The sequence below is a fragment of the Anopheles nili genome, chromosome 2 (genome assembly GCF_943737925.1).
Source record: "Anopheles nili chromosome 2, idAnoNiliSN_F5_01, whole genome shotgun sequence".
Classification (NCBI taxonomy): Eukaryota; Metazoa; Arthropoda; class Insecta; order Diptera; family Culicidae; genus Anopheles; species Anopheles nili.
The window spans coordinates 65,968,387-65,996,108 of record NC_071291.1 but is presented as its reverse complement, the minus strand read 5'-3'; the positions used below and the strand labels follow the sequence as shown (position 1 = coordinate 65,996,108).

Genomic DNA, 27,722 nt, shown 5'->3' with positions numbered 1-27,722 from the left:
CAAATTAGTGTGTTTAATAGTTTTGCCTCATTAATTGTATCAATATAGCTAATTAAATATAATAGATGGCTAGAAATTTTTAAAATTTCGGAAGAAAAACTGTGAATCCACTCTTTAGATGTAGCAAACCATGAGTGTGGCTTCAAACATGCAAACAAAACAAAGGGATGACAACAAGCAGGACATGTTTCCCTTGAACATCAAGATCAAGCAGGAGAAAACGACCAGTTACGAGGATTCCAGCAAATCGGAAACGGTGGATAAACTGTCGATTGATGTTAATTTGAGGAACATATTCTCTACCACCATCACCAGTAACAACGGCGGGACCGAAAAAGGCACAGAAATCGCAGACGTTAAACCCTCCGTCGAGCCACTGAAATCTTCGAACGAAATTCTCACGGAACTGTTCCGGGTGTTCAATGCTGCTCCTCCGGAAATAATCGAAGATGATTCCGACGAAGCTCCCACACTGGAAAAGAAAAAGAAGAAGCATAAGCACAAAAAGCGAAGCAAAAAGAAAAAAGCCAACGGTAGTGAATCGGACGGGGAGCTGGGTGAACTTATCCTATCCGATGAGGACGAAAAGCGTATTAAAAAGAAAAAGAGTAAAAAGGAAAAGCACGGCGAGCGCAAGCACGAGAAACACAAATGCAAGAAAAATCGAACCGGTGAAACATTACTGGTAACGGTGAAGCAGGAACCGCTTGATGAGAATGAGAAATCAGCAAAGCACAACGACCAATCAAAGCAAGAAATCGTGAAAGAAGTTAGCAAGCCGTTGGTAGTAAAACCGGAAGAGGTGAAGGCTCCTTTGAAGGGTAAGATACAAATCAAAAGTCTGAAAGATAGCGCTATTTTCAAGGAACTGGCAACAAGCTCTTCCCAATCAAAGCTGCGCCAGCATCGTAGTAACCCGTCGCATAAATCGGAACGCAGTGAACTGCGAAAACGAAAGGCTTCGGATTCAGACTTTTCAATCTCTGAGGATGAGGAAAACGCAAAAGGGAGGTACTACGATTTCTACAAAAAGAAGTACAACTCCTTCTATGCGGGCTTCGAAGAGAAAGATGAGCAAGATAAGGAAAAACGGAACCGGCATAGACGTAGCGAGGATCGAGATCGCAGACATCGCTCGGGTTCGACACCCAAATCACGCTCCCGTTCACGTTCTCCGGAACAGATCGACAAACAGAAACTACTGGAAATTGCACGCAAAAACGCCATAATTATGCTAAAAAAGGGCACACTACCGGGAGCTCAAAATCTCGATGGAGAATCGAAAATCAAGCTCATCTCGAAGATGCGCGCCAGCGGCAAGAGTATCGAGGAGTTGACTGCGTTTTGTAAAAAGATATCCCACAAAGAAAACTTCAACGATCTTTCCAGCGTTTCTTCGGACGAGAGCGACCACGATGCGGACGGAGCATCCAAAGCTTTCCACCATCCGTTCCAACTGAAGGAAACGGCACCGATCGTAATGAACATTCGTAATGCCACCACGATCCAGCCCAAGTCTGCCGAGGAAAAGAAGTTGCTGCTGATGCAGTTTCCCGTGTCTTCCGGGGCGCACCATCGCGGCACGGAAACAGAGTGGATTCCGGTAGACCCAAAAAAGACAACACCCGCACCGAAACCGACACAAACAGGTGCTGGCGATTTGGCGGGTGGCTCTAGCGGACACGTATTTAAAGCTAAACCAAAACCAGTCCTGCCACCGTCCTCTACCTTCGTGCCACAGCAAACCGCGACGCCAGCAAAACATCCACAGGCGGCGTCAAACGTTGTTGTTCCTCCGGAAGCGATACAGCCCACCGGAAGCGGTTCTCTAATGCAATCCAACGGAAGTGGTCCTTTGATGCAGCCCACCGGAAGCAGTTCTATGATGCAGCCTACGGGAAGCGGGATGCAGCCTCACGTTAGCCACATGCCTGGCCCATCCATCGGGCCGTCTCAATATCAGCAGAACGATATCAGACAACCGTACCATGCGTTACACGTTCCGCCTGCGAATGTACAGCAGCAGCAGCCACATTCGATCCCTCCGCTAATACCACCTTTCAGCGGTATGCCCACGCCGGATCCGTCGAGAGTGCTCCCCGTCGATACCAGCATTCCTCCACCGAACATGAATCCGATTGGCCTCGGGACACGGCAGGAACCTCACCAGCAGCGACCCCACTGTTCGTCGGGGCAAACCCATCCTGGACCAGGATCGGATAACATTTTCAATTCACAGATGGACGCACCAATGCTGGACGTGTCGCAAATCGTTACCCAACGCTTGAACGCGATGCGTAAACTGCAGGAAAACCCGTCCGATCCGGACGCGCGCAAAATGTTATACAACACCCAAAAGGACATGTCCACGTGGGCCTCGTCGAAGGCCATGCCGGGTCAGTTTCTTGGCTCGACGGGCGTCAACTGTCTCAGCCAGCGCGAACTTGCCGAAGGTTACCAGCCGTGGGCAACGCGTGACATGATGAAACAGTCCGCCCCAGTCACCGGTGGCATGGGGATGCACTTGTTGCAAAAAATGGGCTGGCAACCAGGTGAAGGACTTGGCAAGGAGAAGAATGGCTCGTTGCATCCGCTCCTGTTGGACGTGAAGCTGGACAAGCGTGGACTCGGTGAAGGAGAGAACAAGCAGCGACCGCACCACTTCCAGCAGAACCAATTCCAACACCGGGACGGACGACAGCGGTATATGAACATGAAACTCCACACTGACGGCAAACATCCAGTATCGATACTGGGCGAGTACGCCACAAAACACAAATGGAATATCCCGCAGTACGAACTGGTACACGAAAGTGGCCCCGGGCATGCAAAGAATTTTGTATTCAAGGTAATCGTAAATGGACTCGAGTATCAACCGGCAATTGCGAACAACACCAAAAAAGAAGCGAAAGCAACAGCCGCTAAGTTCTGTTTACAACGGCTGGGAGTAATGATAACGTAAAAACACTGTATGGAATTGCTATTACAGTTTCCCTGCTTCTACTTACGCCACGTGTCCTGCAAGGACAAAATTGAGCACCCGTAAATAAAGCAGCTATCCAAGATAACGAACCCAATGGATAGCGGATAGCTAACTATATTGTAAAGCGAACCCTGTGTAAAAAATGTATTCGTTTATCACAACAAATGATTAAATTAAAACAACTATCGTAGGCGAACAATCATCCATGAACGTAAAAAGTGGTCTGCTGTTCTGTGGGATATCTATTAAAAGTCATAAGATGCTAAGACTATTCTTTCGCGTCTTTATTTTACTATGTATAAATATTGAGAAAAGTAGTTTTGTAGTATAATCGTGAATATTTTTTATCATGAGAATCAAATCATCTGCATCAAGCATGGCATATTTTTGCACCAAGCATGGCACGCGGTTTGCATCAAGCATGGTACTAAGATTGCACAGGGCGACGGTTCCAGATTACAACACAGGATTATTTATCCTACCTAGAATGGGGACTTACCTTTAACTCCAATGAACAGATATTCATCTAAAAATACATATTACGTTCGTCTCAGCTGCAATACAATACGTAGAATGGCGGAATGTCATCTTTAAATACTATAAATATTGTTCAGAAATACAAATGTCTGACATTTGGCAAACACGCTTTCGCTTCGTGCTTTATTATAATTATTGTTTTTTTTTTTCATGTTTCTGGTCTCCATGAGCTATTTAATATAAAATAACACATCCTTACACATATAAATCTAAAGATTTCTTAAATAAAACATGTCATATAGTGATTGTTTGTACACAATTGGCAAAACTTGTACTTAAGTCAGCAAAATGACAACAAATTAGAATATTAAATCATCAAAAGCAAAGGATTATTAATATCATACAATCGAGATACTCTCATTCTACACTCGTTATAGTTTTCGAGAATGTTCAGAGCCTTGAAAAGTATCCTAGGGAACCAGTCAATCGCCACGCGAGGTGTTTAATTTGGTCTATTCTCTAGTCCTGAGTAGGACTGCAAATAACAGATGCAAACTCTTTTACAGATCTAACAAGAAAACTATACAATGATATAAGATGATTATGAATGCGTCTATTAGCTTTAGCTTAATTCAATTCAATGAGTCAAGAAGGATTTCTTTTTATTTGTCGAGGATATATTACGATGCGAAGATGGGGTCCCACTTCAAGGGTCCGCCTGTGTTTCATTGTGAATAAGATGAACTACTCCACAGCCCCAATTGGTATAGGAACTAGCAACTATTGGTCAAATGCCGTAAGTTTAATGAAGGACCTCATACTAAATATGTGGGCTGAGCTAGAGTAATCATAATGGCATAGTCAAAGAGGATTGAATCATGGATCCTACTACGTGAAAAAAGGATAACGAATTTTCGGTTCGCTCAGTTCCTATCGTAAGTTAGATTAAATATCTTGTACTCGATTAAAGCGCGATTGTCACACAACTTCTTATGAAATCCTACAAATTAATCTAGAATATAAATGAAAACTAAAACAACTAAAATTTAGCTTCATTTTACTCAATGCATAGAGTGCAATGCTGCCAATGCAACTAACGTAGACATATTTGAAAGATTCTAAGCAGAGGGTTGGTAAACCAGCTACAGAAGGATAAATTAGTGAAGAAAGAAGTGTTTTGCCATGCACCCATCTAGCGGATCGGACTTTGAGTGCCGGACTAAAAAGGAATGACAGACCTGATTCGTGAGTCCCAGAGTCGAGTTACCGACGCTACTGGGACCGTCCAGCTGACTCGATGACAGTTTGCAAAACATAAACAGTGAATACGGTCTTCAGCAAACAATTGCTAATTGAAGTCTTTGTAACTTCGTAAAAACTAGGTGTGAAATTTAATCGATATTGTATAAACCATAGTAGGACATATGGCCTACGGTTGCCGGTCCGGTAAATAACCAGAATCGAGGAGTATTCCTTTAAGCCATTGATTAATACAGGATTACCCAATAAGCTAGACCCTTGCATTGTACCGTGGGAAAACCCTAGCATCGAAAAAAAAGTATCAATCGTAGTGTAACTAATCCAAAATAGGTAAGAATATATTATTTCTTTCTTCCAATTTATTGTTAGCCATATATTATGAGCAATAACATCATAATTACGAGCTATAAACTATTGTTAATAATGTTGATGTTTATAGAAACAATTTTATTTAGCAATAATGAACAAAACTTTTCTGAAGAAGAAAAAGAAACCGTCAGCCCCGGTCACCGGGGGCATGGGGATGCAATTGCTGCAGAAAATGGGCTGGCAACCAGGACAAGGACTTGGAAAGGAGAAGAACGGCTCGTTGCAACCGCTCATGTTGGACGTGAAGCTGGATAAGCGTGGACTCGGTGAAGGAGATAACAAACAACGACCGCACCAGTTCCAGAAGAAGCAGTCTAAACCCAAGGAAGTCAACACTGACGGCAAACACCCGGTATCGTTACTGGCCGAGTACGCCACAAAACAAAAATGGACTATCCCGCAGTACGAAGTGGTACACGACACTGGACCCGTGCATGCGAAGAATTTTATATTCAAGGTACTCGTAAACGGACGTGAGTATCAACCGACAATTGCTTGCAACACCAAAAAGGCAGCAAAAGCAGCAGCCGCAAAGCTCTGTTTACAACGGCTAGGAATAAAGATAACGTAAAAATACTGTACGGAATTGCGAACAGTTTCCCTGCTTTTACTTATCCCGCGTGTCAGGCAAGGTTAATATTAAGCACACGTAAATAATGCTATAGAAGATAACGAACCCAATCGATAGCATTTAGCTAAGTATATTGTAAAATGCATCCTTTGTAAAGAATCTATTCGTTCATCATGACAAATGCAACTATCGTTGGCAAACCATCATCCATGAACGTAAAATTGGTATGCTGCTCTATATGATACATATTAAAAGTCTTAAGATACTAAAACTATTTTTCCGGACTTTATTTCGTTATGTATAAATGTTGAGAAATGTAATTTTATTCTATAAACGTGAATATTTTTAAACATGAGCTAAATCATCACGCACTATTCGAAACCAGACAGGCTGGTTTGCACCCAACATGGCACATAGATTGCATATGGCGACGGATCCAGATTTCAAGAAAGGATTTCTTATCCCACCTAAAATGGGGCCTTACCTTTAACCCAGATGCGTAGATATTCATCTAAAATACACATTACGTTTGTCTCAGCTGAAATACAAACAGATATAGAAATGACTGATAATTGGCACACATGTTTCTACCTTATTATTATTATTGTTTCTTGTTCATATCTGGCCTCCATGACCTATTTATCATAAAAAATACGTCTTAGTCAAAGGTTTTCTGATATAAAACAAGCCATAAAGTGATTATTTACACACAATAGACAAAACATGTACTTAAGTCAACAAAATGACAACAAATTAGAATGTTATCAATAGCAACACTATCAATAGCAACAGCATATTAATAACTAGATACTAAATAGCAAAACTATCAATAGCAACAGATTATTAATACAATATAATCGAGATACTACCATTCCATACTCGATTTAGTTTTCGAGAATGGTCAGAGAATGGTCTAGAATCATGCATCGAATGTGATTAAAAGATGCATCCTAGGGAATCGGTTAATGGCCACGCGGCGTTTTCCTGCTATCCTAGAGTCCGAGTAGGACTACAAATAACAGATGCATACAAATAAATATAAATTCAATTGGAAAATAAATGCAATTCAATGAGTCAAGTAGGATTTCTTCTTATTTATGGAGGATATATTACGATACTATAATGAGTCCAACTTCAAGGGTCCGACTGTAATTCTCTGTGCATAGGATGAACTACTCCACAGCCTCAATTGATGTAAGGACTGGCAACTATTGGCCATATGTCGTAAGTTTAATTAACGACCTCGTGCTAAATATATGGGCCGGGCTTATGGTTACTTTCATAATGGAATAATCAAATCATATTGATATCCTACTGTGTGCAAAAGAGGATGGCGAAATTTCAGTCCTTACCATAAGTTAGATCAAAATATGGGTTTCACAGAATGAAAAAGAATGAGTAAAGCTTCTATAATTAGTTAATCGAACATGTAAAAAGTAATAGCTTATTTATAAGCAAAAATTGATTAAAAGTAGTTAGAAATTAGAGAAAACAGAGAGAAGATCCAGACAGAAGTATTTGCACTATGCTGATATGCAATGTTGCAAAAAATTCAAAATATTCTTTATATATTGATTCTCAAATAATTGATCCCTGATCCTCGCCTTCTCCCACTTTCTCTTTCTTCCTTTTTCTCTGCTTCTTTCTCTATGTCTCGTTTTTCGTCCTTAAAAACATTCATACGGATGAAAACGGGCAAAAGTTAATGTTTACATCTTTTTCAGGGCATGAACTGTCAAACTCGAATTTCTCTCAGAGTTGAAATACCACTTGGTGCTTACCTTCGCATAGTTTGCCGCTTTGCAACAAAGTTAAATAATCACAATACACCATCAGAAACAATAGATATCCTTAATTAGGTAGTCGCTATTTTTTGCCGGTCTCGGTGTAGTTAAGTTCTGTCATATTATCCCGTGAGGAGAAGCAGTACTCTACTCCACTTGCGTTCAGTATTCGGCTGATAAGGATTGAAGCTATTCGCAAGTAAATTCCACAATAAAAAAGTAAAAATGTTGGCGATGCGAGGTGCACTGTTTTCCACCGCTAAGTAAGTTTTACATGCTTCATCTAATGGGAATAGTTCATACCTTTGCCTTACACCCAGTATAATCAGCATCTCGGAGGCCCTTTTCTCCTGTTTGCGTGTGTTAGGTGTTATGTAAAGGCATAACTATTCCACATCTGCGGACGTGTTGCCGAATTTGATAACGACTGGTATTTATAAACAATGTTCTCTTATTACACTAGGAACTGCAGCGCTGTGCTGGGTTGTCGCAGCAAGCACACCTTGCCGGATCTGCCGTACGATTTCGGGGCGTTGGAGCCGGTTATTTGTCGCGAAATCATGGAGGTAGAACAAAAATGGAGCCCACAAAATGGATGCCCCTTTCGTAGACATACTATACGTAGACTATTTTTATTCGTCTCTCCATTTCTCATTTGCAGCTGCACCACCAGAAGCATCATAACGCGTACGTTACGAATCTGAACGCGGCCGAAGAGCAACTGCAGGATGCCGTGGCCAAGAAGGACGTCTCGAAGATCATCCAGCTGGGCAACGCGATCAAGTTCAACGGTGGCGGTCATATCAATCACTCCATCTTCTGGAAAAATCTCTCTCCGGATCGCAGCGACCCGTCAGCGGAGCTGCAGAAGGCGCTTAACCGCGATTTCCAAAGCATGGAAAATTTCAAAAAAGAAATGAAAGCCGCTGCCGTCGCCGTGCAAGGATCCGGCTGGGCCTGGTTGGGGTACAACAAGAAGAGCAAGCTGCTCCAAATCGCCGCCTGCCCGAATCAGGATCCACTGGAAGCGACCACTGGTAGGAACTCGTAGCCATTAAACCAAAAAACCAATAAGCAATCACATCGACGCGTTGGTAATTCCCTTTTTTTATTTCACAGGACTCGTTCCCCTGTTGGGTATCGACGTTTGGGAGCATGCTTACTATCTGCAGTACAAAAACCTAAGACCGAACTATGTCGACGCCGTGTTCGATGTGGTTAACTGGAAAGACGTTTCCGAGCGGTTGGCAAAGGCACAATAAGCGACCGATATAATTAGCGCAGCGATACGATCGTTTTGTTGTTTCTCTAAGAGTGTAGGATCCCCATCATGAAGACCGGCGAAACAATAGCAATGAGGCGTTTTCAAAAATGTACCCAATCTGTGCACCTTAACTAACCTGTGAAACGAAGCTAGAAGCTATTCGAAATAAAATTATGAATCATTAGGCAGTATGCTTTTATGAATGCCATGCAACTAAGTTTTATGTTTTCTTTCGTGAGTGCACTTTGACTGGAAAACTACAGAGGATGTGCTCTCCATTTACCGACCCTCCACGAACATCATTAATCTTTTTAACCATTGGAAAGTATTTTATTTTCTCAGTCTGACCGATATGTAGACAAACAACTAAACCAATAAAAGCTGCATCCAAACGCCGTCATTTATAAACAGTTTGTACACTCTTGCCTTTATTATGCAACGAATCCCATGCTCATTTAAACGCTTTCAAATGAACCCCGTACCCTTTGTTGTAGAAACGCGGCGCACATTAATACAAAAAAAAATTATGCAAGTTCGTACGGTTCGAGCAAAAAAAGTACATTTTTTTAACAGATCTGTACACTATCAATGGATATAAAGTATTTTTTTCAATCGTTTAAACGTAATTTAGAAGATTAAGGAAAAATAACAATAAATAACTTTACTTTTCTCGCTTCTATATTCCAGGATTAACACAAGCAGCGCGCATTCTATCATTAGACGGTATAAATACACTCGAGGAGCTTTGCCTGTTTCGACAAAGCAAATTGTTACAAAAGAACTAGTAAAAAGGAAATGTGTTAATTTGGTTCTGAAATTGCTCGAAATGAGCCGAGAGAATTAGCAATCGTTTCAAAATGTGTAACAATGTCAATGTGTAAATAGTTAAATAGGAGACATAATAGTTATTTTTCACTGTTCATGTTCACTGTAGACACGACAAAACTATACACGTCGTTCGATTATCCTAATAGGCGATAAAAAACGTTTCAACTGTACACATCGTTCTGTTTTTCATCTTCCAATAGATTAATCACAGGGAATCATTATAAAGAGGTAAAGTTAAGTTCGCTCCTGTCGAAGATGTTATAAATCTAAAGTTATAGATTATGTACGCTTGCAGCTGCATATTTTATATAAAACTGTACACTACGGGTGCAAACACTCCCATTCTCTACCGACAGATTCAAAATCCTAGCTAGCCTTCCATAGTTCTTTGCGATAGCCTTCTACATCTTCTTTGGAAATGGTCTTTAGTCAAGCTGTCCCTTAAGTTCCAAGCAACGGGGCAAGATTCCGTCGGCGTTGGGCCATTCCTGCTTGCCGCTAGGGATACCCTGATCAGGTGGACGCTTCAGCAGCTTTCAGCGTAGCTCTCTTGGTGCGAAGCGTGCCCGTTCGTGTCGATAGCAGTGTTTAGTAGATCCGAAGGAACCAGGCTTGCCGGTGGAACCGTCAATCCTTCCAGGTACGGGCTAGGTTCGTTCTCTCCCAGATCGCCCTGATTAGCGAAGGAACCACCGAGCAGGGCGTTCTTTGTGGCAAGCTGCATCAGCGCAAGTGCACCCTGAAGCATGCGATTGTTCTCCTCCGGTTTTGGCGAGGAATTTGAGGTTATTGTGCTCGGGGGGCCACCACCATTTGCTACCAGCGCTGGTGCATGTTGCTCGAACAGGGGCCGAGCACAGTCCTTGCTGGCCACCATCAGTACCGTTGGGCGAGTTTGATTTGGATCGATCGGAGGCGCTGTAACGATGGGAGATAGTACTGGGACGGGCAAACTGGCACCACCGAAGCCCTCTATACGTGGCAATGGTTTTGTGTGGCCCATCGCACTGAGCAGTTGCCTTTTCACTGGTGATCTAATGTAGCCACCTTCCTGGTGCAACTGCTGCTTAAGGGCCATCGTCGACGTTGTGGACGAGAACACCTTCTGCGAGATCAGATTCGGTTCGAGTGGTTTCGCGAGTTCATCCTGACAAGCGTCCTGCAACCACTTCTTCTTCGGGTTGTACGTGGACAGGGTCGATGGTGCGCAGCACTCGTCCCCGGATTCATCTTGGTTGGTTGGTTCCTGCCACTGGATCAGTTTCGGCCGGGAGTTCTTCGCTTTCGCCATCAACACTGGGCTTCCGGAACCGGCGTTCATGTCCATAAGCCCCTTGCGGCTCGATTTGTACGGTGTCAGTGGCAACGATTGTAATTGCTCATTGTTTACTCCGCCGTATGCAGCTCCACCAACAGCCCCATTACTACCGTTAATGCCCACCGGCAAGTGGTTCTCGATGTTTGCCTTCGGTAGCGAACTCGATCGTTGGTTTTCAACCTCGTTTTGCGCGTTATCCACCCCATCGTCATCGATTCCTCGAGTGCCATTGCTTCCACCGGAACTACTACCAACTCCAACAGAGCTAGCCGTGATAGGGACGGTTCCTTCAACGCCACAACGTCTCCTTTCGGATGAGCTACTTCTTTTCGGTGTCTTGCGAGTTGGCGTTCGATCCTCACGCTCGGCTCGATACTTCTCTAGCCACTTCAGGACCTCACTGTTCTGCTCCGGGACGGTTTGGATAACGAAGTCATCGCACCGTTTGAGCGTATCGTTCGGATGATCCGGACAGTGGCGATTCGCATGCGTGAACCGCATCTGGCAGTTGGTAGCCGAGCAGATGAAAGGCCGTTCGCCCGTATGTAGCCGTTGGTGTGTCTTCAACTGGCCACTCTGCGTGAAGGCACGGGTACACCCGGGATAGTCACAATGGTAAGGACGTTCACCTAAAACGGGACAATCGAAGACGAGTCATTAAAAAATTGATCGTGGGCTGTGTTTTTTTGGTATGTCAATATTATCGTTCTATGACCGTGGAACGTGAATGGAAGATAAATAAATAAGAAGAGCTGATTCGAACCATCGCACTATTAATCATCACAAAACATTGGACTTTAAACGGCGAAACCTGTCGCTCAACCGGTCGTCTCTTTTCTCACACGCATCCACACATGCACACGGAACCGCCTCACGCTGGGACACCCATTTCTAACGGACCAAGCGTTTAAATCTCCAACCATAGCTCACACCACGCCGTACAGGAATTTGTAGCGTTGCGTCGCAAAACCGACGTGGAAAAAGGTCACCCGGGGGAAAAACATACGAAACAAAATCCAAACCATATACACACACGTACGCACGACCCAACGGTGGGACGTCTTGGGTATCACGTTCGGACAAGTTTCGAACCGTTCGCTTTTGCGTCCCAATACCGAAACGGGTTGTTGTCCCGTACGCCACTGAAAAGACCCGGGTGCTATGGCAGGATCAGAACAGAATCGCGTCCCCTTGTTTTTCTGTGTTGCTGTGACTAAGCTGGCAAGTAAAAACCCGCTTCGCTTGAGATGGCAAAAAAAAGGCACAGAAAGATGGGAGGGGAATTAGAATAAAATCCTCCCGTCGGTTCGGGGCAAATAACCGGTTTGAATAATTTCTACGCGCATGTGCAATGTGCGCAGAAATTTAACGCAAAATCCCGCACACCCAAAACGGGCCGATAGCCGAAACCGATTATCTCCAGGTTGCCCCGCCAGGAGAAGCTTAAAGGCTGACACGCGGACAACAGAGAAAAAAATGTGCGTACATATCGATCGTGAAGCGAACAATCAACGCACCGATTTAGGGTCTGTCGAACCTAGAAGGAGGTTAGAAATTAAAGGAACAAAAGCACGAACCATCAGTACACTTTGCCCACGGGGTCCTCTTTTTCACTTGAATTGAAAGCAAGCGATTTTTTTACCTGCAGGAAGTGCGCAAAAAATCCACCGTTTTGCCCCGTGTGAGAGAATTACACCGGGAATCCGGGAAAAGTGGCAAATCTGGAAAAGGGGAAAAATTTCCATAGCAACGGAATGCCAACTGAGAGTAAAAGCAGGACAGCTAGCAAGCGCGCTTGGGTGTTGTTTTGAGCGTCGTGAAGCGTCCAGGCCGGGGGATTTTTTTTTCGCTTCTTCCTTTCTTCTTGCATTTATTGTAAACCGATAAAAAAAGGAGATTCAAAAATGAATCTCCCAGCAGGAAGCGGAGGGCCAGCGGCCACGCACCTCAAGGATATTCGTGCCGCAGGGGACGATATAGGGGCGATAAAAATCCCTCCACGCAACGCACCAAAACTAGAACAAACCGTGCGCGCGGGCACGCGGTTTCCAACGCACGGGGTCCTTCTTTCATCGAACGGCATCGCGATGCGGAGTGGCGTAAGGATCGAACACGTGTGCGCAGACGCAATCCGATGCCTGCTCGCGAGGAGGGTAGTTGTGCGCGAGCAAACCCACCGTCGTCGTGACAAAAGGGACAAACAGGACACGTCCTAAGGGCCGGGCGGACACGGAGAAGATACAGGCACACACTGGCCGGGGTTTCGGTTTCGTTTATGGGAGGGTAAATGACGCCACGAGAGACGCTCACTTTTGTGGGAAAGACGCTGTTTTACTGCGCATTCGATTATTTTATGTTTGGAAGAAAGGATTTTTTTGTTATTCTTTAACCATAACTTCGCTTTAAATCATTTACGGGGTGAAATTTTGGACGTGAAGACATTTTTCCTTCATCCAACAGAAAGCGCATTATTCACTTAAGGCACAAGAAATGATTTTAGTAGCGTCTTTATGACGTGTTGCAATTTTGGGCGCAAAAATAATTTAATAAATTATTTCGGTGTTTTTTTTTTCGTCACAAAATGTGGCCAATTAAGTGATTACGTCATTGTCCACATTTGTCTGGTTTCATATTGATTGCTATAGTTTAAATGTCGATCGAATGGTGGGAATCAGGCGCACAAAAATGGAACTAGAACTAGACAGAGTCACAACAAGTTCAAGCTAGACCATGAATGCATTATTTCGAATTAATTTAACTACCAAAACAATCAACGAGTGGAAGAATGTATTCATTCATCGTCCATTCCAAAAGCGATCGATCGGACGCAAAAGAGCTGTCCAAAACCCGTATCGGAAACCGACAAAATTAAATGCATTTGAAGCATTAATGCCTGCGCAATGGCGCACCTCGCAAGATCGACGAACCGCGAGTAGCGAAGAGATGACGAGCAAAAGGAGAGATAAAGCGAAACAAAAAAAAACAGCCCATAAAAGCAACAGCGTAAGATAAGCGCAAGCAAGCAGAAAACTACGAATCCGCAATTCGCACCGGCAAAAATAAAAGAGAAGCCTACGCCAATAGGAAAATAATGCCTGGTGGATGTTTAAACTGAGAGGAAAGCAGGGATGCAAAAAAAAACGAACGAAGAAACAAAAAGAAAAACACGCCGGAAAAACGGCAAACGGCAGCATTACGATTTGGGTGCGAAATGTGAACAGCACACATACATTCGATGAACCACATTGGCCCCATCCGCGAACCGGGAAGCTCTTTTCTGTTCCACCTTCCCGATCATTCCATCCCGCTCCGCGATCATTTCCGCGCACCTTCCCCAAGGCTACCCGTCGATTCGGATCTAATCAAAATCAATTTAAACCACCCAATTTAAAAATCTCTTTCTCAGCCTCTTTTCGAGGTTTTATTCCGGCCGAACGAGCCCGACAAGTGAGTGTAAAAAGGAGAGAAGGAAAGAGAGCGAAACCCTACCTACCTTCTGCGAGCCGCCGAGCGAAAGATATTTTTCAGATGTGAATGACCACATCTTATGCTCGCCTTTCATGCCACTTTTCGCTCTGCACCCATCAACCCCCCAAAAAGCTCCATCTGACCTCCTTATGACGCGCGCGTGTGTGTGTGTGTGATTGCCCCCTTGACGGAGGCTCACATATCGATAGCATAGTGGAGCAAATGGTTGCGAGAAGGCGGAAAAATAGGAACCCTGAGGAGATCCTGAACCAGCGCTTCCATCATCATTAAATGGTGGGTGAATTTTCTTTATGGGTTTCGGCTTTGAATTATTAACAAACAAGCAAAAAAGAGCGAGAGCAATAATGCGAAATCCGGCTAGGAAAATGGAAACTTTCCTGCCGAGAATTGCTCTCCCCCCAAGCGGGCTTCTCGCAGCTCGGACCAGCAACCGAAACGAAATGAAGACACACACTCAGAAGAAAAGAAAAGCACACACACACAATTCAGGAGGAAAATGAAAAACCCGGCGGCCGAAAAAGAACGCAATCCCTCGCAAAACCATTTAAGCCGCCCCTCTGGGAGCAGCGATTGAGGGGTGAATCATACCCAAGACAGGAGGAGTATGGCCCGTAAATTGAGCTATTTCTTCTGCGGATTCCGTTCTACATTGAACCGCGGACTTTGCACGTCAGAAAGGCCGATGGCCGGCCAGCGAAAGACCCACCCAACGTTCAGGCTTTTCACGTTTTTCCCGGCATAGATCGGTAGCGCAGAAGCTGCGGCTTTATTAACGCTTGCATAATTAGCAGCTACCATGAGGGAAGAGAGAGAGGAAAAAAACGCACACCAGAAGGAAAGAATCGCGCCCTAGGGCGATTTATGGAACTATAAAACGATCTTTTTGTTCGTCTTTCTTCATTTAGCTCACAGGAAAGGCACTTGCCGAAAAGGTGCAGGAAAAACGTCAGGGGGGAATGGGCCTTTTTCTTTCCCTTCCTAATGATCGATTGATCGCCAGAAGCAGTAGCTCAAGAAGTAGAAGCCACTCTCGGTGGAACTGACGAAGGAAATCAACCATCTCGTGATCACGTCGATCGCCAACCAGCTGAGATGTGCGATCGAGCCTTTTAGGGGTGCCGTTTTTGGGGGTTGTTTTCGAAGCGCATCATTGCCATCGGTGTAATTACGGTAATCATTATACGCAGCTCGGTTTGCACTAGCTGTGTGCACCTTCTAAGCTCCTCCTTTCGGCACAACGGTGGCTTTAAGGGAAGTGGCCTGTCTGGTTGCTTTCCGGTCTAAAATCCCTCTTAAACGGAACGATTTATCGCGTCGGCGATCGATTGACAGGTAGTTCCGTTGGTCAGGCGGGTAGTCTCTTGTAATTATGGTTAGCAAGATGCATGTTCAAGCCCAGCTTAAAGCCAAGGAAGGAAAACATCTCAATGCAATTGAAACTTAGCCCAAAATATATGCAAAATGGTGTGGTAAAAAATTATGCCCACAAAAAATATAATTTCAAATTAATTCAACTGCTTGGGTCGAATTTACACACAAACCTGTCGTGCATCTTTGTTAAAGGGACAGGGATTTGAAGTTTTTTTTTGTTTTAAATCTCCTCTTTTGCTTAATCTTTTAAACGCCCTCTTCTTCTCGCTTGTCGATCACAATCAACAGATTTCGCTGAAGCTTTAATCCTCATGAGGAGAGGTTTTTTAAAAATGTCCAACCGTTTTCATTCGACGCTATCCTCTCGTCCTTCTTCTCTTTTTCGCGTCAGACGGAAAATATGACGCCCGAAGATGAGACGACAAAAAAACGACGATAAGCGTTCGAAACCGCGCAGGACGAAACGATGCAGTGGGGTGATCCTTTTTTGAGAAGGAGCGCAAGGATGCCATCGATATGCTTGCGCTGTACGATGCAAAACGAAACACGACAAGTGTTTTTCTTCTCTAGCCGATGAATTCCTTCCTGCTTGAAGCGGTACACACACAGGAGAATAACACACGAGAGCCTGCGGGCTTTTGTTTCAGCTTTTGGAGGATTTTTAGTTAAACAAAACGGAAAAGTGGAAATGCGACAAGAAGGAAAAGAAGGCGAAAAAACGGCAACACAAAACCAAAACCCCGATAACCAAAGCCACAAACCACCAGGGGGAACAGAATGAGATGAGAAAGAGAGAGAGAGAGCAAGAGGCATTAAAAAAAGGCACAGAAGAATTAAAAATCAGCAAAACAGAAGGAAATGGGAAAAGCTAAAACGGAGTGCGTACACCGTGCAGGTGGTGGAGGTGGTGACGAAACGGAACGGAACGACGACCGCAAGACGGACCGGAGAAAGAGAGAGAGAAGAAAAAAAGAAGGAATCGAACGCCAGAGGAACACTGCTATTTAAGCCATTTAATGAAGCTAAGCCATAATGGGCGTTGGAGAGCTGGTTGGTGCGCATGCACCACACCACATGCAACCGGAGACCTCGCAGTAGGCGCAGGTTTTTACCGCTTGTGTGTGTGTGTGTTTGAGGCTATGCGCAAGGGCCCACCGTAAAGCGTGAGAGCATAAAAAGCATACCCAAGTAGGCATGCTATGTTGCGTTACATTGGAGAGGAAGAAAAAAAATCCGCGGCGTTTACAATACACCTTTAAGCACGCGTAACGCACTATCGTACGCGTTTGCATCAGGTGAGAGCGAGTTGGGACGGCTGTTTTTTTTTCATCCATCCTTCTCAGGGGCATCTCGTTTAGTCACCCTTCAATTGGGAGGGGGTGAGTCGCGAAAAACCCACCCACCGCACACAACCAAACCCCGATGTTTTTATAAGCCGGTGCGTAGAGGCTCGCGTTACGCAAATGTTGGCACCTTTCGCGCACGCACACACGAATGGCGTCGTCCGGCAACGCCGGCGCCCGTAGAAGCTTTTAAATAGCAAACCACTTCCGCGGCGTCTCTTCTTTCTGCCGGCTGCTTGGTTTTTGGCTGCTTTTCTTGTTCTTACACCATTCGGTGCCGCGCAAGGGCCACGAATATTGACGGCGGTTGTGCGTTTGTGTTGGAGAGGAAAAAGAGGCCTCGTACGATCGATGATGATCGCGCGCACCACCGATGATGATGGCGATGATTGACGGTGGCCCCGGTTGTGGGGCAATGTGGGGAAGAGCCCCAGAAAAGAAAGGAAATTATTTCATACGTTATTATCATCCACCGTTCCGCTTCTCTCCCGGGTGGTGTGTTGAGATGAGCCGTGGCACGGGCACTGCGACCGCATAAAAAGGGGCATATTTTCACCAGCTCCACCTGGCATCGTTTTGCTTCGTTCCCTCCCCGACCCTCCCTTCTTTTGTTCTTTATCACCCCATCATAAAGGACACTCCCGCTTCGGCGAGCCACAGCTGGCGTGGCGCGTGCAATCAGGTGGCATTTTTCTTTTTTTTTCTCTCCTTCTGGGTGAGGAAATTAATATACCGCTCCCGTGAAAACGTGACCCGTGTTGCATCATGGGCAGACGATGCTGTGGAGAATCGTAAAGCCATTAAGGACATGAAAGAATGGGGGGAGGTCTGGAGATTCCTCTCGAACACCTTTGCCAGCCCGGCTGGAAGGATGCGTGTGCTGGCAAGGAATGCGATAAATTCGAAGCAGGTGCTCGTGATCGTTTTGAGGTAAAATAAACGAGAACAAATAGCCGATGGCGAGCAGATAATTGGATACTCAGGACGATTCCTAAACCGGGTACCGTGAAGGTGTGAGAAGAAAGGATGCGCTAATCGAAAGCCTTCAAACAGCGGATAAATTGAGGATCGATTTAAAACACCGATCGGAAGGGGCCACCAAAATCAAACCACCTTACCTGTGTGTGTGCGGAGATGCGCCTGCAGTGATTTTTCCCTCGGAAAGACCCGGTTGCAGTAGTGGCATTTAATCGACGAAGGCGAAATCGAACCCTCGACCATGAGCGTCGTGAGCGCTTCCGATCGGGGTCGGCCGCGCTTATTTTCTGCCTTTTCTGCCGACCCACCGCCACCGGAAGTGCTCCAGTTGTCCGGTAGTCCGGCGGTTGAGGAACTCCAACTATCAAGCTGCCCGGCTGTGGACGAGCTCCAGTTATGTGGCGTACCGGAGGAATTGTGGCCACCAAAACTCCGGTTGTGGTGTCCATCGGGTGAACTGCAGCTCGAGGTGGGAGTTGTGGCGTCACTAAGCCAACTGTTGCTCCACGCCTGCGATGGGTGTTGTTGACCACCGGGCGTTTGCGCATCGGAAGTCGGCGTACCGATGACACCTGGATGGGGTGGAGAACCGGTGATACGCACCGATGGTGGTGGCGTGCTGAGATAGTTCACGCAAGCCGACGGGATGGCCGTCTTGAGCCGTTTTGGAGTATTTTGGGCCATCGGTACGGAGGTGCTAGCCATCTGCCACCGGGCGACACTAGCCTCATCGAATCACTTGCACTTCACTGCTTAAACACCGGAGTTTCGCTGATGGCCACGGTTACGGCAATTCGCTTGGTTTGTTATTTGTTGCTGCTCTATTTGCCGTCACGAGTGATCGAGAGATCGTCAGAAGAGAGCGAGAGAGAGAGAGAGGGAGAGTGATAAAAGGGCCAAAAAAGTAGTTTCCACTGACGCAACGCACTGTTAGCCCACGCAAGTGGCTTTGACGATCATTTCCACAACAACGCGATCACGATCACGGCACGATCGATGCTAGATTTGTTTAAATGGCGCCACGCACAAACCCCCGGGAGAAGCGGATTTAATTTCTGCTTCCGAACGCACTGACAGTATCTGAAGGATTCTTGCTGTGCGTTCAATGCGTATTGACAATACCACGCGCGTCTTTCGTTCGTTTTCGAAGTTGAGAGAGTACCTGGACAAGGTGGCGTAGCAGTACCAGTTAGCGGCGCCATGTTGGATTTCAGCATGACATTTCTCAGAGCGTGTAATTTTATTTGAACATTATTATGATTCTTGCCAATTTTGAGGCACAGTTTATGTAGATATAGATTCTTTGATATTTTTTGTATTCATTTTAATTTTTACAAACAAATCCCAAATTTGCCAGTGTAATAATACATGTTATTCAATAGTCGATAGCTGTCAAAGTTATGCGTATGAGCTCACCTGCCGTGATCCTTTGTTCGATGAATAATTTTTGTTTGTTTACCTAAACGTAGAGAGAAAACTTCGTAGTTTCATTCATTCGTGTGTAAATTCTCTAAATTGTCTTCAAAACATGGCTGAAACTGCCACGACATCTACGAAATCGTTTGCAGAAAAGCAGCGTGAAAGAATGGCGCGTATGAAGCAACTGCACACGCAACGCAACGAAGCTCGCGCCTCAAATCATCAGGAGGTCATCGCGGAAGATGAGCGCAAGAAGCTGCCTGCGAATTGGGAAGCCAGAAAACGACAAGCTGAGTGGTTGATAGCGGATGTGAACGCACGAACAGAAGCGGAGACGAAAGGACTGGAATACAACCGTGTTAAAATGCTGAACGTATCGGCCGCGGAAGCAGATCGAGTCGACAAGCTGAAGGCGAAAAAGAAGAACGCGGATCCGGGTTTTTCCGACTACGAGGCACAAACAGCACGCCAGTACAATAGGCTAGTCAAAAGCATGCCTGCCCCAGATCTAGCCAGATATGAAGAGCAGAAAGAAAAGTATGGTGATGCTTTCTACGGCGGACCTAACGTAGTGCTGCAGGGTCTGCACAAAGATACCCCAAGTGCTATCGATAACATGGTAAAGGATCTTGAAGGGCAGATCGCCAAGCGAAAGAAGTTCTCGCGAAGACGTACGCATAACGATGATGCTGATATCGATTACATCAATGAGAAAAATGCACGGTTCAACAAGAAGCTGGAACGGTTCTATGGAGAACACACGGCAGAAATCAAACAGAATCTGGAGCGAGGAACTGCAATATAGGGCTTATGTTAAGCATTTTCACCAGATAAATAATATGAATAAAATTACTGTAATAAGGACCAATCAATTTAATTTCCTGTTTTTATTATTTTGAACGAAACAATCCATTTCTCATCGATGTAATTGCTAAAGATTTCACACAGGGTAGCAACTTTGACAGTTGTCGTATGATTTCTGACAAATGTGTATATTTTTCACTGGGTCAACTGATCGGCATGGAAGAAAAGCCGAAAAGTCTAGAAAAGTCTTGAATTTTTCGTGTATCTTGCGTTTGAGTTATAGTTAATGAAAATTATAACAAGCTGTGTGGAAGAGTAGTCCTTCGGATAGCAAGAACCCTGCTCTATTCTAATACACAACATTATTGTGTTGTCTCGTATTCCTAATTGCTCTATTTCTCACGATTTAGCAAGTAACGTGGGGTGCGTTTTGCAAATTCCTCGCTGAACCCGGGGTGTACGAAAGAATCGGTTTAACAAGCGGCCTTATTGTGGTTCTCATCAGATTGTCAGCGACCGGTAGTGGTGCTAGGGCAGAAGAAGAGTAGATTCCCCCACCGAATCCACCGCCTATACAAGCAACATGGCCAAGTGGGGAGAAGGCGATCCACGCTGGATTGTGGAGGAGCGACCCGACGCGACAAACGTCAACAACTGGCACTGGACGGAGAAGAACGCCACACCGTGGTCGAAGGAGAAGCTGACCGCGTTGCTCGACGGGTTCGTGATCGCAGACGCTGGTCAGGAATGCACAATAACAAAGATTGAAAAGCTGGAAGGCGAGGCCACGGCCAACAATCGCAAGGGGAAGCTCATATTTTTCTACGAATGGAACATAACGCTAGTCTGGAGCGGCCGATGCCAGGACGAGGAAGTAACGGGCAAAGTGAGCGTTCCGAATTTGTCGGAAGAGAACGATGTGGATGAGGTGGAACTGACGGTGTCGGTGGACAACTCAAACGAGGCCTCGCAAAAGCTGAAGATGTTCATGTACAATATCGGGCGAGACAAGTTGAGGACGCAACTGGGTTGCTATATCAGTTCGCTTAAGGCCGACTTTGCGAAAGGATTGATCCTGCCCAAGAAGGACGTGAACGGCGAGGAGTTGGCCCCGCCAAAGCAAGATAAACAGACAGTGTTCGCCAGTGGCTTTAATAAGATGAAAATTGACCTAGAAACCGTCACCAGCTCGGACGATTCGGCGAAAAAAGTGGGCTGCAAATTGGACGTGAAGACGCTGAAAATCGTGGAGAAATTCCAGTGCCAGGTGCACGAGCTGTACGATGCGCTCACGAGGGAAGATATGGTTACAGCATTCACCAGGGGCCACGTGAAACACGAAATGTTTAAGGGAGGAGAGTAAGTCTTTATAGGCGTTCTGACCGGAACACACCGTGATATTCATCGCTTGTCTCATTTTAGCTTCGTCTATTTCGGTGGAAACATTTCCGGAAAGTTTGAGGATATTGTACCCAACAAGAAAATCGTTCATACCTGGCGATACAAACAGTGGCCTGCGGGACATTATTCCACTGTTACGATGCAGTTTGAAGAAAAGGTAAGAAGGGTCAGAGAGATCTATGCCTAGAGTTGAACTGCTAGCATGTGCAGAAATAATTCTGTTCAATCCTGTCTGTTAACGTTTAAAGTAAGTTATTCGAACATACAGAGTATTCGCAAAGTATTCAAGAGAGTAGCGTCTGTTGAAGGTGACTTTAGAATTTTTAGAACTAGGAAATAAAATTCCCTCACATTTTTGGGGCGAATTCCTATGCATTCATATTGATCATTGTTCTTAGGATACCATTTGAATGGTATTGAAAACTGATGTTAGAATAAAATAAAATAGAACTTCTTCATATATATCAATTTATAAAAATTTACCCATACATGGTTTTTTTTTGCTTGTTTATTTCAAACAGGAGGATCACACGGTACTCAATATGACCCAAACAATGATTCCGTCTGCAGAACTGGAGACAACCCGGCAGAACTGGGAGCGTTACTACTGGAATAGTATTCGGTCTGCGTTCGGGTTCGGAAGTTTTCTTTGCTAAAGCGCACGTTTGATACATTCGTCAATTTCACCGCTACAGCATGCATCTTCTTTGCGCTCTGTCCCATACTCTTCGATCGATTGTTATGTAAACGATGGAACCGTACGGAAAAGAGGATCCCCATGGGAAGGCCCGAAACAGGATAGACTCTTAGCTAGGCGGTGTAGTTACTTGTCGCGAATAAACGAAACCTGCAGAAAGGCACCGTGAATGCTCCGATTGAATAGTGTTCTACATTTTGTTCAAAACCTTAGATAGGAAGAGTGCAAGGCTGCCAGATTCGGAACATAACCACAGAAAGTAGAGAGCGTTGGTATGCTTCACACGATTAGCTTCTATTTAGTTTCAAGGCAAACATGGGCCCCGATAGCAGTCGAAAGAAAATGTCGATCATTGCTTTAATTTATGAAATAAAAGAAACTCGCTGTCGGCTAAAAAACCGTTGCAAGAAAACTGTAACGAAAGAGGGCACGCGAGCGTGAGCCGGCATCGGACAAGATTTTACTTGCGGTACAATAAAAAGTAATTGAGTAATAGTTCTACCAACTGTATTGCTGGTTTGCTTTTAATTCCGATTCAAGCCGATCCGTTTCATCTTGATTTCTCAGAAGTCTGCGCCAACAAACTCTTTGCGTGCGATCCGGCTGCCTGAACAAGAGAAAGCACCAATTGGCCGTTTGAGAAGTTTTCTCCCCGCCATCTCGTGGGCTCACGTGTATGTGCGTGCCAAGAAGTATCTCGGATTTCGTACCGAGACGCTCTCGGGAACGGGTTCGTTTCTGGACATCATAACTTTTTGACCCAAGTGCGAAAGTTTCCTAGAAATGCGTTTGGGTGTACCGAAATCGTTGTACGACTGGTTTAGCCCGTAATCGAGTGAGTTTTTCGCAAAAAAAACCCTTCATAAACCCGAGTTTAGTATCGGGTCCTGCAACAACTGGGAAGGGTGCAAAGCGAATGAGGAACATAAATAATTTTATTGCCAAGCAATGAGAACAAGCCGTTCTCGGTGTTACGCTCATTTGATGCAGTTCTCGATTGTTTCAGTTCATGAAACAAGCATTTTCTGGAAAGAATTCATAGTAAATTAGTTTGGATGGAGTTTCCGACTGTGGGCAGTGAGCTTCAGATTATCGTTTTATTTTTATATATAACATATTCTTCTGAGAAGCGTGTTGACAAGTTTAATCATTTGTGTTAAAATCTTGGATGTAAAATTATTGCTCGGATAAGGGTTAAATTCAAATTTGTTTACATTTCACTATGCCAAGCCAATCCGAAAGGATTTTTCAGAAAAAAACATAATCTAACAAATTATAAAATCGCATAAGTTGTACGGCGAAATGTCTGTAGTATTTATTTTAAAGATCAAAGATCTGATTAACATAATTAACAAATTTTCTATTTTTAACGTGATGAACTTTAGTACGAGCAATTAGTAAATTAATATATTGATTTATGTGTTGTACTCGTATACCCTTTACATACCTGCCTCTTGGGCGACAAATAAACATGTGATGGAGACGCCCAGTATTTTGTAGATTTTTTCTTTTGAGTGTTGTGGGTGTGGTGGAAACCAGAAACTACCTAGCTAAAGAAATGTTTAATTGAAGTAGTTATTTTCATAATAAAATTGCTAAATCATCTGTGAAACGATTTACTCTACAATCTTTACTTATAATCGAATACAATTGTGAGAAAAAAGTTATACCTTTTCGTTTAAACTCCCCCGAAGTTTGATTACGTTCGTAATAAAGTTTGCTTTACACACACTTTGACTTCGCCCATGCATCGATCTGCGCAAAAGGTGTTGGCGATCAAAAAGCAATAAAAACTATTACAATCTCATTCGTACCCGTCCGGGTCGGCGCTACGGGTAGGTAGTTATTAATTAATTTGTTTCCTTCAGCAAACCCCCTTTGCGATACCAAAAATTTGCTCCGCTACATTTACTCTCGCTTCCGGTCGGAGCCGGATCCGTTGGCGCAAAACCTCCGGTAAAGGCAAACTAGCGCAACCCTTTTTCGAGCGAACGCCACCCCCACAACCCTTTTGCAGCGAGTTTTAATCACTTTATTCGCAGCATCCCGCGCGGAAGCAGAACGCTTTGCGGACGATTTAAAAAAAAATTGCGGCCCGGCAGGAACAAAAACGTTTCGCAAGGAGCCTTGGCACGAATTCACGGCAAACGATCCCGGTTAGAAAAGCGATGTTGCGGTTCCACCCCCAAAAAAGGGCGGATCGAGGGGTGAGATAAACGGATGGCCTAAGATTACGACCGTGGCGAAATTAAGCGGTAAGGAACTTTTGGGGCGGACGCTCGATTTGCCAAAAGCTCCCTTTTCCTGGGTCCGGGTGCCTGGGCGTGAGTGTGAGTAGTCTGAATAGTTCCCGGGATGGCAGCGTACTACGCTCAAAGCGCCACTGCAAGGGCGAAAAGGGCGGTTACTTTCGCTTTTTGTGTGTTCCTCGAGGGTCTGCGCGCAATAGTTAGACGGTTATTTGATGGCGGAGCGTTGCGTTGCGGTTTCCTCGTCGTGTATGTTATTTCTCACCGAATGATGGAATTATTTCAATGAAGGCAAGTAGGCGGCGACCTTCGTTCCGCGGCGCCACGCCAACTCCAAAGGGGATTATGCATTATACGTTAATTAAACTTTGTAAAGATCTTAATAATTATCACTTCCTGCGTGGGTGGCTGCGGTTTGCCCTTGCGGGTACGAATTCGGGCATCCGCGGAGGTGGAACGTATTTCCGGCAGCAGCCCTGTAAAGCAAACACATTTCACGCGTGGTGACGTGCTCCGGTATGGTATGGTGCGGTTGCTATGGTGCGGCGTCGTCAATATATTACTATCGCTACACTTTCGAGCCCACCCCCCTTTGAGGCTGATGAAAATGGCAATCATTAGCATCGGTTAAATGCAGATACGCTACACGTGCCGACGGCCGCAGCTTTGGCAAGGGTTTCGAGAGCGCCGAAAATAGAACTTGTCGCCTAAGCGCTACCAGGCGTCTCAATCGGGTGCGTTTTTGCTTGGATGTCGCAAGCTTCGCAAGGAAGATGGAGAACGAAACGCAACTCCGTGCTGTGTGGAGGATTTGCTTCTTTTCTGTCTAATCGCTGCGAAAGTCGGTCGAAACATCGGTCACCCAATTAAGCTGGAGAGTGTGGAGTTCGTTCCCCGGGGTCAACCGCGAACCGGAGACTAATTGAATATTCATGAGCCAACTGGCATTCACTGGATGCATTTGCTAGGATGTGTGCTGTGGACTTTAGCCATTCCTATAGAGCGCAGATCATAATGCTTGGCCGGTTGTACACTAGCACGCTTAGTAACAAAAGGACAAATGAGTTGGATGTTGGATTATAAAATTTGATTTAAAAGCTATAGGTTTCAGAAGAAATGAGTTTAGGAAAATTTGCTGTAATAAAAACTCATTTCTTTTCAATTTATTTTATTTATGATTGTTCAATCAAATAGACGGCAACGAAAATGGATCTTATCACACCTTTCATTGTGTAAACATTTTGCATAGAAATGCATGATCTGTGCCATCAAATTGAGGTAACAAAGATAATAACAGATATTCAAGAAATACAAACAGGACTATAACATCCGTTTCTCATTTCCGAAACACATACGTAAACAAGAGGTAGTGAACGAATTTTATGACGATCATATTACCTTCTTACCAATGAGATTCACTGTTTAAATCTAAGCCTATTTTCAATCCACCTCCCTTTGATTCGTCTCATAAAATCCACCTCTCTTGTAACGTCTACGTGTAGTTGGCCTGGCTTGAGAGAGTAAAAGTGATGCCGTGAATCTCGGCAGATGACAAATATACGTAAAACTTAATCCATCACAGGCAGAACGCGTCCACTGTGGTTTCGTTGCTGGGGAGTCGGAGCACGCGTTGGCATTCTTGAGCACCAGATTCCTTCGCGTATTTGTCTTTTTTTATTCTGTTGTATCCCTACACCGGCTGCAGGGTGGGATCGAAACTCAAAGCCTAGGTTTACGACGTTATTTCTCGGTGATCTAAAAATTATATACACCAGAGATTGCTCACTAAAGCCCTCGGGAATGGGGGCGAGGATATGTTCCATCGAGCACAAATGGGCCAAGGACTAGCTTTCGGCAACTGGATGCGCACCAACAACGCATGCTTTAGACGAGGGTGAAAGAAAAAGATTAAGAATACATTGCTTTCTCCATCCCTCAGGACGATATGCAACATTAAATGTCTTATTCACTGCGGCGCCCGGTACTTGAGCAAAAAATAAACATGTGATGGAGGCGCCTGGTACTTTTTAGATTTTTTTGTATTCGATGGAAGTGGGGATGACGTACGGTTAAAAAAAAAACAAAAGTAAATTGATAAATTAAACAAATAAAACAGAACGGCTCAATGTTTGTTTGTTGACAGAATGGAAAATGTTTGTTTGTTTGCAAAATTTAAAGATAAACAATCCTATAAATTCTTAGCTGAGTTAGTCAAGCATTTTCAAAATTTTATCTCCTGAAAACGTGATTAACTTTAGCGCAAGCAATTAAAAAATTAATATATTGTTTTATGTGGTGTACCTGCCACTTGGGCGCCAAATGAACATGTGATGGAGACGCCCAGTACTTTGTAGATTTTTTTTCTTCGAGTATTGTGGCTGTGATGGGAATCAGAAACTAACTAAAAGTACATTGTAATGTTCTTTGATCGAACCGATCTGTACCTTCGCATCAATGTTGAATGGCATTGATGTTTAATTTAAATAAAACACATCTCATTAAATAGCTCTCGCTCCGTGGTTTATAAACCACTGTCCCAACGAGCGCGAGTGGTTTTCATCGCACACAGCGACACCTGTCTGCTTTTACATTGGAATCTTTACCCGCTGGAATCAATCATCCCACCGGACACCGTTACGGTTGATGATCGGCAGTAGCTTTCTGGAATCATCGAAATTTCGCCAGCTCCCTGCTCAACCAGTAGCCTGGCCACTGTAACCGTGACTCACTCCAGCATCCTGCATCGTAATCATCGCCGTCATCGTCTCCGGATCGCCTGAACGTGGCTGTTTCACTCTGCCCTACTCGCAGTGGAGTCGTCGCTCTTTTTCACCCCCACCCAAAGGACATTTCTCCCGGTTACATGGATGCGAACGGATGCGCACGCGTGACGCGCCCCGATAGGAGACACGCTCCACTGCGATGGGGAAACCCTGCGAGATGGGAAAAGCCTCGGAAGTGCGAGTGAGCACGAACACAACGAAGAAGCGAAAGAGACGAGTGAGAGAAATGAGCACCGGAACGTACGCTCACGGAATGTGGCAAAGTAACATCAAAGGACACCTCGGATGCTGGATGCTGGGAGTGTCACGTAGTAATAGCAAACTCTCCCGCTTG

At 44.8% G+C, this 27,722-nt stretch overlaps 6 protein-coding genes across 7 annotated transcripts; 5 read left to right on the top strand and 1 right to left on the bottom strand.

Moving 5' to 3' along the window:
* LOC128730789 (protein Son) lies at positions 1 to 3,204 on the top strand. Its single transcript, XM_053823868.1, has 2 exons — positions 1 to 1,789; positions 1,865 to 3,204. The coding sequence occupies exons 1-2, from the start codon at positions 131 to 133 to the stop codon at positions 2,960 to 2,962; spliced, it is 2,757 nt and encodes a 918-aa protein (XP_053679843.1). The 5' UTR covers positions 1 to 130; the 3' UTR covers positions 2,963 to 3,204.
* A 1,976-nt stretch (positions 3,205 to 5,180) lies between these two features.
* LOC128728515 (protein Son-like) lies at positions 5,181 to 5,855 on the top strand. The gene has a single exon (XM_053822145.1). It carries the CDS (start codon positions 5,181 to 5,183, stop codon positions 5,658 to 5,660), a length of 480 nt encoding a protein of 159 aa, XP_053678120.1. The 3' UTR covers positions 5,661 to 5,855.
* A 1,644-nt stretch (positions 5,856 to 7,499) lies between these two features.
* Positions 7,500 to 8,979, top strand: LOC128720650 (superoxide dismutase [Mn], mitochondrial). Of its 2 annotated transcripts, none has more exons than XM_053814329.1 (4): positions 7,500 to 7,707; positions 7,917 to 8,010; positions 8,106 to 8,481; positions 8,564 to 8,979. In XM_053814329.1, exons 1-4 carry the CDS (start codon positions 7,670 to 7,672, stop codon positions 8,704 to 8,706), a joined length of 651 nt encoding a protein of 216 aa, XP_053670304.1. In that variant the 5' UTR covers positions 7,500 to 7,669; the 3' UTR covers positions 8,707 to 8,979. The 2 variants fall into 2 exon arrangements, with proteins under 2 accessions (XP_053670304.1, XP_053670303.1); XM_053814328.1 differs by having other exon boundaries at positions 7,908 to 8,010.
* A 1,083-nt stretch (positions 8,980 to 10,062) lies between these two features.
* Positions 10,063 to 18,719, bottom strand: LOC128728504 (uncharacterized). The gene is made up of 4 exons (XM_053822134.1): positions 18,421 to 18,719; positions 18,176 to 18,357; positions 11,178 to 11,483; positions 10,063 to 11,108 (listed from the first exon to the last, which is right to left on the bottom strand). The coding sequence occupies exons 1-4, from the start codon at positions 18,717 to 18,719 to the stop codon at positions 10,063 to 10,065; spliced, it is 1,833 nt and encodes a 610-aa protein (XP_053678109.1).
* Positions 18,720 to 19,550: 831 nt separating this feature from the next.
* Positions 19,551 to 20,276, top strand: LOC128731473 (pre-mRNA-splicing factor Syf2). The gene has a single exon (XM_053824595.1). It carries the CDS (start codon positions 19,564 to 19,566, stop codon positions 20,257 to 20,259), a length of 696 nt encoding a protein of 231 aa, XP_053680570.1. The 5' UTR covers positions 19,551 to 19,563; the 3' UTR covers positions 20,260 to 20,276.
* A 515-nt stretch (positions 20,277 to 20,791) lies between these two features.
* LOC128722199 (activator of 90 kDa heat shock protein ATPase homolog 1) lies at positions 20,792 to 22,852 on the top strand. The gene is made up of 3 exons (XM_053816084.1): positions 20,792 to 21,617; positions 21,681 to 21,816; positions 22,181 to 22,852. Exons 1-3 carry the CDS (start codon positions 20,842 to 20,844, stop codon positions 22,313 to 22,315), a joined length of 1,047 nt encoding a protein of 348 aa, XP_053672059.1. The 5' UTR covers positions 20,792 to 20,841; the 3' UTR covers positions 22,316 to 22,852.
* The last annotated feature ends 4,870 nt before the right edge of the window (positions 22,853 to 27,722 follow it).